This window comes from Chrysemys picta, chromosome 2 (genome assembly GCF_011386835.1).
Source record: "Chrysemys picta bellii isolate R12L10 chromosome 2, ASM1138683v2, whole genome shotgun sequence".
Lineage (NCBI taxonomy): Eukaryota > Metazoa > Chordata > Testudines > Emydidae > Chrysemys > Chrysemys picta.
The window spans coordinates 74,083,977-74,100,157 of record NC_088792.1 but is presented as its reverse complement, the minus strand read 5'-3'; the positions used below and the strand labels follow the sequence as shown (position 1 = coordinate 74,100,157).

At 46.8% G+C, this 16,181-nt stretch overlaps 1 protein-coding gene across 5 annotated transcripts in view; it reads left to right on the top strand.

Annotated features, from left to right (window-relative positions):
- Positions 1–16,181, top strand: part of TOP2B (DNA topoisomerase II beta) — a 122,319-nt gene that overhangs the window by 78,217 nt on the left and 27,921 nt on the right. For all 5 annotated transcript variants that reach the window (XM_005297078.5, XM_065583497.1, XM_024107360.3 and 2 more), the window contains 6 exons: positions 3,008–3,133; positions 12,033–12,143; positions 12,234–12,339; positions 12,515–12,624; positions 14,956–15,048; positions 15,146–15,260. In XM_005297078.5, the coding sequence (XP_005297135.2) occupies positions 3,008–3,133; positions 12,033–12,143; positions 12,234–12,339; positions 12,515–12,624; positions 14,956–15,048; positions 15,146–15,260 (661 nt within the window). The remainder of the gene's footprint in view (positions 1–3,007; positions 3,134–12,032; positions 12,144–12,233; positions 12,340–12,514; positions 12,625–14,955; positions 15,049–15,145; positions 15,261–16,181) is intronic.

Below are 16,181 nucleotides of genomic sequence, written 5' to 3'. Positions count from 1 at the left end.
GCAGTGGTGGCAGCGAACCTCAGGAAAAAGGGGGTGCAAATCTTCCCCTACCTGGACGACTGGCTCCTCAAGTGCGATTCTCGTCCAGAGGTGGAGTCCCACATGCAGCTACTCCTGGCCACGGGCAAAAACCTAGGTCTAGTCGTGAACGAGGCAAAATCTACTCTAGTGCCCGTCCAGCGCATAGAGTTCATTGGAGCTCTCCTGGACTCCTCCAAGGCCACGGCCTCTCTTCCCCTGGACAGGTTCAAGACCCTAAGGGACCTCATTGCCTTGGTCTCCTCGTTCCCGGTGACCACAGCCAGGTCGTGCCTTCGGCTCCTGGGGAACATGGCGGCTTGCACGTACGTGGTCCACCATGCCAGACTCCAACTCTGGCCAGCCTCCCAATTTTCCCAGGCCCGGGACAGCCTGGACAAGGTCCTCACAATCCCGTCCCCCGTATTGGCTTCCCTTCAATGGTGGTCCCTCCCGAGCAATATGCTGCAAGGGGTTCCCTTCAGGGAGGCCAACCCATCCATAGATCTGACGGCCGATGCTTCGGACCTGGGCTGGGGAGCTCACATGCGAGACGTACAGACCCAGGGTACGTGATCGACCCCGGACTTGTCCCTGCACATAAATGTCAAGGAACTCAGGGCGATACATCTGGCGTGCGTGGCTTTTCTCACGCATCTCCATGGCAGGGTGGTCAGAGTTCTCATGGACAACACCGCCGCCATGTACTATATCAACAAGCAAGGTGGTACTCGTTCCCTAGCCCTCTGCTGGGAAGCCCTGGCCTTGTGGTAGTTCTGTATAGCCCCGATATCTCCCTGAGAGCGGCTCACCTCCCAGGCATGTGCAATACGCAAGCGGATCGCCTCAGCAGGGTCTTCTCCCCCCCAGTACGAGTGGTCCCTCCACTCGGAGGTCGCCCACCAAATCTTCCTAGAGTGGGGAGCTCCCCAGATAGACCTGTTTGCAACCCGCCAGAACCGGCGCTGCCCACAATTCTGTTCCAGGGGAGGGATGGGGAAGGGCGTGATCTCCGACGCGTTTCTCCTGAGCTGGTCGGGCCAGCTCCTCTATGCCTTCCCCCCGTTCCCCTTCATCTCCGAGGTCCTTCAGAAGGTGAAAGTGCACAAGGTGAGGGTCATTCTCATAGCCCCGGCGTGGCCTCGCCAGTACTGGTATAGGTCACTCCTACGCCTCTTGGCAGCCCCCCCCCCCCCCCCCCCCGAGGGTGCTACCGCTCTGCCCGGACCTCCTCTCCCAAGATGGGGGATGCCTCCTCCATCCGAATCTGGCTGCGCTCCACCTGACAGCGTGGCTACTCCGTGGCTAAACGAGGAGGAGAACACGGTTCGGAGCAGGTAAGGCGGGTCCTTCTGGAAAGCAGGAAGCCGTCCACGCGTCGGACGTATGTGGCGAAGTGGTCCAGGTTTGCCAGGTGGGCGAGCGAGCCGGGAGTTTCCCCCTCCGCTGTACCTCTCCAGTTCGTCCTAGACTACCTTTTATTACTTAGGACCCACGGTCTGGCACCAGCCTCAGTCAGGGTGCACCTCACAGCCATATCGGCTTTTCACCCGCCGGTGCAAGGACACTCGGTCTTCTCCCATCCTATGACCTCCTGCTTCCTGAAGGGCCTCAACCATTCGTTCTCGTATGCTAGGCCCCCCATGCCACGATGGGACCTCAACCTGGTCTTGTCACGTCTCACGGCCGCCCCCCCTCTTCGAACCAGTGGCCACGTGTTCGTGGTCGCACCTCTCGTGGAAGGTGGCCTTCCTCGTGGTGATCACGTCTGCCTGACGTGTCTCGGAGCTCAGGGCCTTACCTCAGAACCCCCCTATATGGTTTTCCATAGGGATAAGGTCCAGCTTCGCCCACACCCGGCATTCCTCCCGAAGGTGGTTTCCACCTTCCACATGGAGCAGAGCATTTTTCTCCCCATGCTCTGCCCTAAGCTCCACTCCTCTAGCGAGGAACGCTGCCTCCACACGCTTGATGTGCGTAGGGTGTTGGCCTTTTACCTGGATAGACCTAAGCTGTTCCGGAGATCCTCTCAACTCTTTATTGCCTTGGCCGAGCGGGCGAGAGGGCAACCTATCTCTACCCAGCGCCTCTCCTGCTGGATTACCTCGTGCATACGCATGTGTTATGACCTGGCAGGGATTCCCCTGCCTCCTGTCATTAAGGCCCACGCTACGAGGGCTCAGGCCTCATCAGCTGCCTACGCCACCCATGTCCCCATTCAGGACATCTGTAGGGCAGCCATGTGGGCTTCAGTTCACATGTTTACTTCGCATTACGCGATCGTCTCCCGGTCTAGGGACGCCGCCGAGTTCGGCAGGGCGGTACTTCGTCCCGAAACATTGTGAACTCCTACCCACCTCCAACAGATACTGCTTGGAATCACCTACTGTGGAATACACAGGAGCAATCACGCGAAGAAGAAAGGACAGTTACCTGTTCCGTAACTGACGTTCTTCGAGATGTGTTGCTCCTGTCTATTCCACACCCCGCTCTCCTTCCCTTCTGTCGGAGTTGTCCGGCAAGAAGGAACCGAGGGTGGGGGGAGCCTGGGGCTCCCCTTATAGAGCGATATACAGGCATAACTCCAGGGGTCTCCGCGGTGCTCCCCCAGTACGGGTACTGCTAAGGGAAAAACTTCGGGCACCGGTGCACATGGTGAGCACGCACACCTACAATGGAATAGACAGGAGCAACACATCTCGAAGAACGCCAGTTACGGAACAGGTAACTCCTTTTTATTGAAATCTGAGATTCCCACCTAATAAAATGACTTTTGGAGATGGGGCTTCCAGAATATATAAAATATTGCAAAACTTGTGATAAAATAATAAGAGTTGGCAACATTGGGTAAGGAAGAACAGCACCTGAACTAAGAGACTCTTAAATATGGGGAACTTTTGGTATAGCTGACGTAATATTAAACAAATATCAAGGTATCAACTCATCGTGCTTTTTTACCCCATGTTGAATCTCTGCTTTTTTTACACAGATTATGGAAAATGCAGAAATCAATAACATTATCAAAATAGTTGGTCTGCAGTACAAGAAAAGCTATGAAGATCCAGAATCTCTAAAATCCTTGAGATACGGAAAGATTATGATCATGACTGATCAGGTTAGTTTGAGATATGCAGGTTTTAAAAACACAAAACTAAGATATTGTAGAGTCTTTGGTTTTTCATTTTTGCTAGTTTTGTAGGTATCACTTTTACCTAGCGTTTGCAGAAGGAGGGCACAAATCTGTGCAGAGAAGCTCCCCACTGCTTGATGTTCCTTGGGGGAATGATTTCCCTATAACCACTGTTTCTTCTTCTGGAGTTCGTGTGGGTGCTCCAGTTTAGGTGATTGTGCACCCTGTGCCTCTAGTTGGAGAATTTTGACAGCAGTACCTGGCTGGGCCACACATGCACTCTCCACGTCTCAGGCCTGCAGTGGCAATTAACTGGTGCTGGGCGGCCTCCTTATCCCCCAGTTCCTTCTCAACTGCCCTTGGTCCGAGTTGGATCTCCAGCAGTGCGCTTGCTCGCCTTACCTCAGACTTAGTTTAGTTAGATTAGTCAAGTAGTTTAGTGTAGTTATCTTAGTTGATTAAGAACCTTTTATTTCTTTTTCTCCCCATTTAAAAAAAATATATATAGGGGAGAAGGCAAAAACCCCACATTTATTGAGAATACAGCAGTTAGCATATGCTTTTCAAACACACCATGCTCACACCATGCACACACACAGAGTCCTGCCAGTTGATGTTTATAGCTACCAGTCCAGAGTCTGGATCAATCTAATGGCCAGCCAGATTGGTCTCAGAGGGGAGCCAGGCTCTGTCGGTTGCAATCCAATGCTCCTGGAGTAGTGGCAAGACGAATCCAAAGTCCCATGGCAAAGCACCCTGTTCTTATAGTCTTTTTTTCTCTGTTGAAGTCTATGGATTTTGCTATGTCAGTTTCTGACCGGTTACTTCTTAATTGGAGTTATGTTTTGATGTGAGCATTCCAAAACATCTCCGAGGGAGTCTTCCTGTCCCGGATTTGATTTAATCAATTGTCTTTAGGGGTGCCAGCCTTACGTCAGGGTCGTCAATCTGCCCTTTCTTCATTATGGATGTGCGTTGATGGTTCTCTGGTGTCATTAAGTCTCTTCACTCCTTCTTCCTTGACTATCTGGCTATAACAATGGCCTTCACACCTTATCTTGTCCTGATGCATGCATTCCTCATTCACACAAACAATCTTTTACAGAGACCTTTGAGAGCAAAAGACATTGTAAATTAAGCCTTCCTAAATCTTATAATCAAAACAATTCACACTGGGGCCCAGGTCTTCAAAGTTCCTCTAATCTCCTTAACATAGACACAATACAAGATCTTGCCTCTTACTTACTAAACCTTAAAACAAATAAATGTATATTTAACTAGAGTGCCTAATTTGTAATACATATAGGAAACCATAGTAGACATTTATAACTTATCCTAAAACAAAAGGGTGACCATAATCAGTCGTAAGGATTGTTCTGGTCTGTCCCTGCCTTAACATCAGTACAGACACTGGCAATCTGTCAGATGCATTTCTACCAAAGTCCCAGAGGGTCATTCCTTTCTGCTATTCAAAAAGGGTGGCTGGTAGGAAGAAGTCAAATCATACATTAATTCTCATAGTACAATTATAAAATCCTGCCCCTATGCCGGAACCTGTTCAACAGGGACCATTGGCGATGGGGCAGGTCAAAACCAGGTGGGCAAATTGTGGGGTCAGTGATGAGGGACTGGTTGGGGATTATAATAGATATCCATTCCTCTCGCCAGAGTGTTTCCACCCTAACATCCTGGCATGGCGAATGAGACCATAATGGGCGGCGGGATGGCAAACGTGCAGCTGGTGGTTTAAAAAGGTCATTGTGCAGCAGCAGGCTTGAGTTGGCGCGTACTTTCTCCAGTAACTTGTCAGTGGCAACCTCTCATCTGATATGAGGAGGAGCAATATTGCTCAGAACTGGAAGCCATGGGAGTGGAGTCGGACGCAGGGTGCCGGCGATGATATGCATGGCGACATGTAACTGCGTATCCACCAGTTTGGTGTGTGACGATCGGCTCCATACTGGTGCGCGGTACTCCGCCACCAAATATGAGGTGGCAAGAGCTGACTTCTGCAGAGTTTGAGCACGAGCACCCCATGACAAACCTGACAGTTTGCTAAGAAGATTGTACCACATCTTAACTTTAGCTGCTGTCTTCTTCAGGTGGGCATGGTAACTCAGTGTGCAGTCTAAGGTCACACCTAGATAAACCGGTTCTACTTTATGCTTCACCTTCTGACCATTCAGATAAACATTCAGTTCTCGGGTTGCGCTGGCATGATGAAGATGGAACAAACTGGAGACTGTTTTTATGACGCTTGGCTGGAGGCGCCAAGTCTTACAGTAGTCAGCTAACTTTATCATGTCCCAGTTTAAGGTGGCATCAAGCTCGTGAAATGTCTGGGCCTGGGTACTGCAACATATGTCATCTGCGTAAATGAACTTTCGTGACTCCGTTGCTGGCAGGTCATTGATGTAAAGGTTGAACAGTGTTGGTGAAAGCACAGAGCCTTGGGGTAACCCATTGCTCTGTTGTCTCCAAGCACTCGTCTTCTCCCCCGTATGGACTCTGAACTGCCTATCGGGGAGGAACAGTTCAACGACGCCTGTGACCCAAGGTAGCAGGACCCATGATACCTTCACGAGCAGGCCAGTGTGCCATACCGTATCGTACACTGCTGTTAGAGCGATGAAAACAGCGCCTGTTTTCAAGTTTCTCTGGAAGCCATTTGCAACAAATGTGGTCAGCACAAGTACTTTGTTGCATGTGCTACGGCCTCGGCGAAAGCCGGCTTGGTCAGGGCTCAAAATCCTCTCCACGTCGGGTAATATGCACTGTAGGACCAAGCGCTCCAGAGCCTTGAAGCACACCGACAATAATGATATGGGACAATAGCTTGATGCTTGACTTGGGTCCTTTCCAAGGTTTTTCAGGAATTCTGGAGTTATGTTATAGCCCGCAGCTGTTCCGCACTTGATGCTACCTAGTGTCTGTTCCAGTTCTGTTATAGTGAATGGTTGTGGGCAGCTTCTGATCTGGTGTTCATGTTTAAACATACACCATTCGTTCCTCACTTGTCTTTGCACCTGTTTCTCCAAAGGTGCTCTGGCCACTTTAAGTAGGTGTCCAGCTACCTGGTTGGGTGTCACTGAGGGTCAGCAGAGTGCAGGTGGCTGCTGTGCTGCTCCAAGGCGTCGGAGCAGACGCCAACACTTGCGTCTACAGCAGGTAAAACTCATCCTCTCAGTCGTCTCCTCCGATCTGGCTTGGCGAGCAGTGTCCAATGATTCAATCAGATGGTCAGCGACATCTGGGTCACCAGATGCCTCATACCGCTCGAACGAGGCAGTGCTCTTCACATCGAGACAAGGGACGTAGACTGGGCGGCAGCCGCTTGGGATGGCTCTGCAGGCTGCTTTGTAGATAGCACCACAGAAGCGAAGGTAGGTCTCATTTACCGAGATATGCCGGGCTGGTTTGTCACCACTCTCTTCTCCAGCGCTTCCCGGTATCTTTCGGAAGTTCCACTGCTTCTTTTTGGAACTCTTGACAACTGGAAATTGTAGCCCGATATGGATCAGCAACAGTCTGTGTTGGCTGCGTGGGAAAGTATCCAAAACTTGGCATGTTGCTGGGTGAGGGTGGCCATGAACTGAACTGACCCAGCACAAGTCAGGAGAATAGTCACGATCTCATCTAGAAGAATAGAGCGTGCCTCGCTGCTTAGCATCATGGATAAGGGCGAGGTCGTTTCGAGATGCCCAGTCTGCAAGTTGTAAACTGTTGGTGTCAACCTCCTTATACCCCTAGTCTGTGTGATGGCTATTGAAGTCTCCGACGTAGACAGCTGGGTGTGGTAGGCTTGGTAAAATCTGTTGGTTCCAGCTGACGCTTGGAGGCTTGTATACATTTGCCAGTCAGAAACTGCCAACCTGGATGGTATCACAGAATTCGATAGACATCAGCTGAATCGCATCTGCAATATCAGACCGAACGTATGTGGCTCGGCCATGCTTCAGGTATGCCACATGGCACAGCAGGTCGAAGCCGTCGATACTGTAACGCCCGGCTTCGGCAGTTGCCACGAGTAGTCATCTGGGACTACGTACTGCTACAGTGAAAGGCAATCATCCGTTGAAAATCTATGACTTTATATTGGGCTAATCACAACTTGTTGAGTCACTGGAGAATGACGTATCCCTTGGTGTATTCACCACAAGAAAGTGTACAGGATTCCACTGGGAAGGGAAGCTTCTTTTTGTAGCAGTGTGCTACACTGTAGGGTGCTTCACTGTAGGTATGCTTGCGCCGCCTTGTGTCTTTGATCTGAGATTTCTCATAGCAATGTCAGTTCAGCCAATGCATGTATGTTATGCTGTCTCATGCTCTGTGCTGTTGCTATATAGCACTGCATGGGTGAACCACCTTCAGTTCCTTCTCAACTGCCTTGGCCTGAGATGGAGCCTTAACAGTTGTCTATGTTTAGTTTTACCTCAACTGTCCCCTTAGATCTTTTAGTAGTTAGTTTATTGTAGTTGTCCTTAGCAGTACTTAGTACTAGTTTTAGCTGTACTAGTTTAAAAACAATTTAACAAAAAAAAAAAGTATATTAGTTTTTACCCTCCTGAGAGATTTTTACTTTACTGGGAGGACATGCCTGGTTCTCTTGGTTTCAAAGGTTACCTGTTGTGCTGGGAGGCAATCCCAATAAGTGACGGACAGTCCTGGTGCATCCATTACCTCTGGGAATCTCCTATTTCCCAGAAGTGCAACTTATGTCTGGCATTAAAATCTAGAGCCAGAAAAAAACAGGGAGATCAAACTTTGATTCTTCATGATGGAGATCTCACTGCGCCCAGCCTCTGTCCATGACCAGGGGATCCCCCCCATATGCTGGTCACTGAGTAATCCGCTGCCTCCAAACCACACTCCTTGATGGCATCTAAGAGGAGGACCCAAGATTCCTCTTATAAGACTCCTAAAGGCTGTCCCCCAAGTTCTCCACATAGGGAATCTACCTCAAAGAAGTCGTGGTCTCTGATGACTCCAGATACTTTGGCACCCACTGCTCTCCAATCTGGTACCTATGAGGCTGCTGGTTCTTCAGGTACCAAAGGCGCCGTCAAATTCAAAGACTGTAAAGTTCTGGGCTCGGTTATTGTCATCGGTTACTGTCAACAGAGCGAGGCGGCAAGAAGAGCGCTGCCTTTTCTCACTCGGTACTGAAGAAGCCTGCTAGGGCTCCATCTCGACACCCCTCGGAGCAATTGAGATTTACGATAACGTCAACTCCTTCAGCTACTATCACTTCAGCACATGCCATGGACATGCTACTGACAACACTCAGTCAGCTACTTTACAATTCAGAATTGCCAGCTACTAAGTTTTATAGGCGAAATAAAATCATACAAATTATACCACGCTGAACTCATTTATTGAGCATCTACCAGCAGAACATAGAGAGCAATTCTAGGCAATTATTGCAGAAGGCCAGCTGCTCGCCAGAACATCTCTGCAGGCCTCCTTTGACTGTTGATACTGCCACCCGGTAGATGGTAGTAAACTGTTCGCTGACAGCATGGACCAATCTTTGCACTTTTTAAAGGACTCCCGGGCTACTTTGTGTTCTCAGGATCTATACACCTGCCCAAAAGAGAAAGTTTAGTAAGTCCCAGATGGCACAGAGATTCCATCCTGCCCAGTTTTCAAGCTCTCAGAGATCAAAAGAACCTCAACACAAGAGACAGCGGTTCCAGAGAAGAAAACCACCAACTTCTCAACCTGTGACCTCACAGCCTTCTACCACCAAGCACAAATTTTGACAGGGTGGTTGAGTCCTGAGTTACCAGCCTCATTCTTACCAGCTGCATTGATTCACCTGCCATCCTTACCACTTCCAGTGGGCTTGGGAGTCAATCAGTACAGATAAATGGGTTTGGGAGATGATATCTGTAGCATACTCCATTCACTTTACTTCTGTTGTGGCTGCCAACATCCCTTCCCCGTCCCTCTTCAGGAACCCCTCTCACGAGAACCTTCTACAACAGAAAATAGGCTCTCTCCTACCCTTGGGTACTATAGAACTGGTTCTGTAGCAACACAAAGGGAAGGGGTTTTATTCCAGGTGTTTCGTGGTTCCAAAAAGAACAGCAGTTGGAGACTCATCCTAGATTTAAGGCTACTCAACACCTTTGTGAAGGCAAAAATTCAAAATGGTGATGCAGCAATAATGCCATCACTGGACCAAGGGGATTGGATCTCAGCCCTAGATTTTGAGGAGGCATATTTACATATAGGTAGGGCCCTACCAAATTCACGGTCCATTTTAGTCAATTTCATAGTCATGGGATTTTAAAAATAATAAATTTCATGATTTCAGATATTTAAATCTGAACTTTCACTGTGTTGTAACTGCAGGGGTCCTGACCCAACTCTGAAGGCTGCAGTGTGGAAGTAAAGGTGGCATGGTATGGTATTGCCATCCTTACTTCTGCGCTGCTGCTGGCGGGATGCTGCCTTCAGAGCTGGGTGCCTGGCCACCCAACTCTGAAGGCAGCACAGAAGTAATGGTGGCAATATGGCAATCACCTTACAATAACCTTGTGACACCCCCCGCCCCCACAGCCCTCTTTTGGATTGGGATCCCAGTTTGAGAAACTCTGGTCTCCCCTGTTAAATCTGTATAGTATAGGGTAAAAGTACACAAAAGACCAGATTTCACAGGGGAGACCAGATTTCATGGTCCGTGACACATTTTTCATGGCCATGAATTTGATAGGGCCCTACAGATCCATCAACTACACAAAAGATGCCTATGCTTTGCTGTAGGTCAGGACCACTTTCAGTACAGGGTGTTCCTTATCAGCCAACCCATTCACCTCCTGATCTTCCACCCTGAACCTCACCTAGGCAAAGAAGAGGCGCTCTTACACACACCTGAGGTCAGGACAGCCCTGGTCTTCTATCTTGACAGGACTAAGCCTTTCAGAAAGACTTCCAAATTATTTGTTTTGATCACAGACAGATCAAAAGGGTCCGCAATCTCTAAACGAAGACTTTCTAAGTGGATCTCCAACTGCATAGTTGTTGCTACCAATCTTGTAATCTCCAAACACCCTGAGACATACAAACTCACTCTATGAGGTCTATTTCCACCTTGTAGGGTGTGTGGCCCTCCCTCCCTGTTACTCTCTGAGGGAGGCCATGCCTCCTCACTGTCACATACCTGTAAAGGGGAGTTCAAAAGGGGGGAATTAGCTGCACTTAATGCTGCGGCCCTCCAGCCAGGCAGAGCAGTACAGCAGTCTATGAGCCCCGGACCCTCGGTCAGGGCAGGGCAGCAAACAGTTAATAGCCTCTGGCCTGCAATCAGGGCAGAACCGTTAAGCAGTCTGAGCCGCAGGGAAGGGTGAGCACCAGCACAGTTTAGGGGCTCAGGCAGGGGTGGATGGTAGGGTACCACAGGCTTCCTGGCCTAAGATGGGGTGCTGCCGCCCCAGGGATGGGGTGGCAGGGGGTAGGGGGACATGGGCCTGCCTGACTCACTGCATACCAGCCCAGGGCCCTAACAGTGGCGGAGTGGTCTGCCACTGGGTCAGCAGGGATCCACCTGCAACGTGGTGACCTTGTATCAGACCAACAGTCAACCAAACGGGTGTTTAGTTCTCTTGGGCTACTTCCTACATCCCTGGGGTTTGGTACCTCTATACTGTGGGGGTTGTCTGACGTCGCAGGAAGCTCTGGCCAGTCCTCAGGAGGCAGCCCTGGCAGCTCCTCTGCAGGCTCCAGCAACAGGTGGGATGCGTCTGTCTCCTGTGGTGGCTCCAGCCCAACTAAGCTGCAGGGCCTGTCTTTTGTACTTGCGCTTCCCGTCCCGCCCTTTCGCTTCCAGCGGGGCAGACATGGCTCTCCTGGTTCTGCCCACCAGGAAGCATGTTGTGGTCCCTTCCTGTCACTCCCTGAGGGAGGCCACACCTCCTCGCTACACACCTCTACAGTCTTTCTAAAAAATGTTCCCATCGTTGACATATGTAGAGCTGCGACTTGGACTTCTATACTTAGTTTGCTGAGCACTATTCAATAACTCACAATTCTGCTTCCAATGCATATACTTCCCTCTATATTGGACTCAACTCCAAAGCCCCCTCCTCCTTAAGAGGAACTGCTTAGGAGTCACCTGGTAAAGCACCCACAGGGACACTATTTGAAAGAAAAAGAAATGGTTACTCACCGTGTGCAGTAACTGTGGTTCTTTGAGATGTGTGTCCTTATGGGTGCTCCACTGCCCACCCTCGTTCCTCTCTGCTTCGGAGTTCTCTGCTGTGGAGCACCATGGGAGACACCTGTGGAGTGCTATATAACAATAGCACGGAGCCTGAGGCTGAGTAACATGCATGAGCGGGCCAAAAGGACACTGCTATGAGAAATCTCTGATCAAAGGCACAGGGAGGCACAAGCACACCCAGAGTGAAGCACGAATAGGGGGACACATCTCGAAGAACCACAGTGACTGCACAGGGTGAGTAACCATTTTGTTAAATTGCTGCTGACGCTGCTGAAGAGCCCTATCAACAGAACCTGTCCCGGGGATCCATTTAGCCACTCCCCTTTCCGTTCAAGCCATACACTTCTGCATCTATGTTGTCTTGCTGCTGATGAAAAGAAGGTTGTAGGTACTTTGTGCTTTGGCAACCACTCTCTGAGGACTTCTGCTACAGGAGGTCTTGTCCCCTGGGCTATGCTTGCACAACCCAGAACTGAAACTACCCATTTGATTAAATGTTTTCCACTAAAAAAACATTGCTTCATTCTTATCCAGGTCAGTGAGATTTGTAAGTACTGACATACTGACTCTTTAATCATACATTGTCTTTGTTTTTGTCATTTCATTTGCGCTGGAGCTAATATGCTGTATTCACTGATATTGTTCCTTTTTCATATTCAGGATCAGGATGGATCTCACATAAAAGGCTTGTTAATCAACTTTATTCATCACAATTGGCCATCTCTTTTGAAACATGGTTTTCTTGAGGAATTCATTACTCCCATTGTAAAGGTACAGCTTATACTGACAATATAAAGTTTTGATGTATTGTAGATAACATTATAAAAAAGGCTGACTAGGTATATTTTTGTTATTTTTAAGGCAAGCAAAAGTAAGCAGGAACTTGCCTTCTACAGTATCCCTGAATTTGATGAGTGGAAGAAACATATGGAGAATCATAAAGCATGGAAGATAAAATACTACAAAGGTTTGTTTAAAAAAAAAACACTCATGGACTTGAAAAAGCAATAATTGGGTGTTGTCTGTTTGTTTTAGTAAGCACTAGTAGAATAGTTTCTGAAGTCAATCCCAGTAAATTGTTAGATTACATGATAATTCAAATAGTTTGATTATGTAGTAAATGTTTTCTTCTCATCATGCAGGTTTGGGTACCAGCACTTCTAAAGAAGCAAAGGAATACTTCGCTGACATGGAGAGGCATCGGATCTTATTCAGATATGCTGGTCCTGAAGATGATGCTGCCATTACACTGGTAAGAACTTTTAAAACTCCTGGGCGCTATGTTTTATGAATGTCATCACTTGCAGCAAGTATTGGGTCAAGAAATCCTGACTCTTAGTGTACAGTGGTTATTTACTTTATGTTTTCATTTTTCAGGTTATTTTGTTGATGTTTGAACAATATTACAATTCACATTCAGAGGCTGGGCCTTGTGAACATCTATCTCACCACCTGACATTATGCAAGGACATTACAACAGTTCTTAAAGGGATACTGACAATATGATTTTTTTAATTAACTAATTTTAACAAAAAGTTTTTTTTTAGCTCTGTTAGTGTCTTTTGGTGAAGGGGCCTGCAAATCTGGAGTTGTAGGAGGTGGAAGGCAGCAAACTCATATACTCATTTAATCTCTTTCAGACTCCACCCTGGCAGCTCCACATTTCTCTTCAGGAGTAGGTTTTTTGGAGGATGGAAGTGGGGCCTTCTAGGGCTTATATGGTTGAACTACTAAAAAGAGTTGTACTGGATTGTATCAGAGCAGAATAAAATGAATTTTTAAAGTTCAGATAATTTTTTTGGGTAGTTTACTGAATGATTTATAAAATGGAAATAGAATAGCATACAGAAAATTATTGCCACATACATTGTCTTTTAAAACATTTTTACTCTGTGCTGGAGAAGCATGACACACCTAGAAGGCACAGATAAATGGACAGTCTGTGAGCCGGAATTGCTCATCCCAAAATACACAGGACCAAATCCTAGCTCTTTACTCTGTTTCTACTCAATCTGTGTGAAAACCAAAGACCAGATTGCTCCTTTCTACAGTAAAACTTGAAGGCAATTGGCTAAGGGGGAAGGAAAAGTTCATGACGATAACCTACAAAGGTTGTCCTCCATTGGTCTAGTTGGAAAGGGGACAGATTTGGCCACTTCCCTCTCCCCTCACAGAATGGTCTGTGCGGCCATTGGGATCCACAAAAGGCCTATACTTCTGAACTGGATTTGTATCCCTGGCATCTTCCTGCTCCTTAGCAGCATAATTCCAATGAAGCTGTGCTATCAGGAACTGTCCCTGACTATGGCTACATCCTGGACTAAATTACCTAGGGTTGGATCGTGAGGGTCATTGTCAAGCCAGTGTGTTAAGTTTTGGATTTGGTCCGGTCACAGAAATGAATGTTATGTGGCAACTGTTTGAACCAGGTAGTTAGTTAGTTAAACTGAAATTTTAATTCCAGAAAAAGAAGTTACATGCTTTTCTGAATACATTTTTTCACCTAGGGAAACCAGTGAGTGGCGGTTCTAATCTCAAATATGCATGTATTATTACCACACCATATAAAAAAATCTACTTTTGTAGTTGAATAAGCAGTATGGAATTTTCACATAATATATTAATATGCACCTGCATATCTCAGTTAGAATTGAGCTCAAAGTTACTAGTGGCCATATTGCATGGTTGTCATTTACTTTTCATAATTATTAGAACACCATTATTTCTGTGTTTCTGAATCATTCACTCTTATGGGACAAATCTTACCCAATCCCTCTCCCACCCATGTGAGTGTGAAAGATAGTATAATCAAAGTCATTCTGTTGTGAGGGGTAATGAGGGCAGGATGCATCGAGCCTGCACCCTCTGGATTTTTCTGTGTTCTCTGTTTTCTGTGGTTGATGGTTGGCTGGGGGAACAGTGCATCTGGTAGATTTGCAAGTGTGTGGATCCACTCTCACCCCCAAATATGGAGTGAGTGATCAGCAGTTATGGACGGTGGTATTGCAGCCCTGTGGTTGTTGGAACAGACTTGTGATATAAGCTGACAGGGGAGAGAGAGAATATCTCTTCTGACAGCTACAGAATTCTCTAGTTCCAAAGCCATTTATTTAAGCTTCATATTGGTATCAGGGTGTGGTTCATTGGGCTCTACCTTGTAATCTGTATGTGAGAGAAGCTCACAGCTACTTAAGGTTTAACTTGAAAGTAAAGTTCTACTCTGAAAAGAGGGAGTTTTTTTCTTCAGTAAGGCCTGCAAGATCCGCAAGGCCTGTGTGGATCTCAAAACGTATTGCAACACTCAAGAACCTGCTGATCAGAGAACTGCCAGTTTGAAAATCTACAAACAATAAATGATCTGAGTATAATGAGAGTAGTTTGTTGTGAGCGGGTATACAAGAGTATATGTATTTAAATAATTCCTCTATTTGAGCAGCTATTTATACAGATTGTTTTTATAATTTTTACCTTTAATAAAAGTTACTGCATATTTAAAAGAACCATACAACATTTTACAATAATTATTAAAATTACACATGTGTAATGCTGTATATGCTAATAAGACGAACTGAAATATTTGCAGGCCTTCAGTAAAAAGAAAATTGATGACCGAAAAGAGTGGTTAACAAACTTCATGGAAGACAGAAGACAGCGTCGGTTACATGGCCTTCCAGAGGTTAGTTCTAAATGAGGAGAAGAGGCCTGGAGGATGATGGCTAAAGTTAATGCAGTTTCAATGTTGAAATTATACTGATATATACATTTTCTTTTAGCAATTTCTGTATGGTACAGCAACAAAGCATTTGACTTACAATGACTTCATTAACAAGGAGTTGATTCTCTTCTCAAACTCAGACAATGAGAGATCCATTCCATCCCTAGTTGATGGTAAGTAGATAATCATGGTGATTTATAAGGATGTACCTTTTTATCCTTGTCATTTTGAACAATATGACTGTATTTGAAAAGACATTGGTACTCAGAAAATGAATTTTTGGAATTAGTGAGAGAAATTGAGAATCTGTATGTTTCTGCTTCATTACGTTGCCTGTAATGTACAGTACTGAGTTGTCTCTTCTCTGAAGTGAAACTAGAGGCAGCTCAAACTGTAGTTTAACAACCTGTCCACTTGGCCAAACCTCATCCCTGTACTGTGCAGGTGCTTTACTTCTGTTGCAAGTGTTCCTTTCTTTCAGTGCTCATATTCATCAACATTCAATTCAAATTAGCAATAGGGAGCGGATTAGGGTGCAAGTCCTGTCCTCTCCCCTTTTCACATCAAGGATAGTGTTTTGGAGGCATTGGACCCATGCTGGGATATTTCAGGAATTCTGTCAGGTTCACCACCATTTCTCTCGTGGAGCAACATAGACATGCAAAGAAGCACCCCAGACACAAAGCATGCTTCATTTGTAAAGCTCACAGCAGGAGAAGGAGATATATGCCTATCCTGTTTTCAGCCCATGTACTCTTACTCAACCAGGAACAAGGGGCTTGGAGTCTGGTAGGTGGGATGGGATTTCCCCTTTTCCTCAACAACATAAACTTCACAACAAAGCACAAGGTGTGCTTAAGACAGGTGATACCCAGAGAGAGGTACACACAGACTGCCATTCTCATTCAGCTGCAATAGAGAAGAACCCTTAATCAGACAACTTCTAATTTAGGTGAGAAGCCTAAGGTTCCTTGCTCATAGTACTTAAATGAGGGCTAGCCAGCCTGGGGGAAAGACAGGTATCTTTTCCCTTCATGCAAGGGTAAACCTTCTACTGCTCCTTCTCTATTGACCTCTTCTTAGATGAGGAAGAA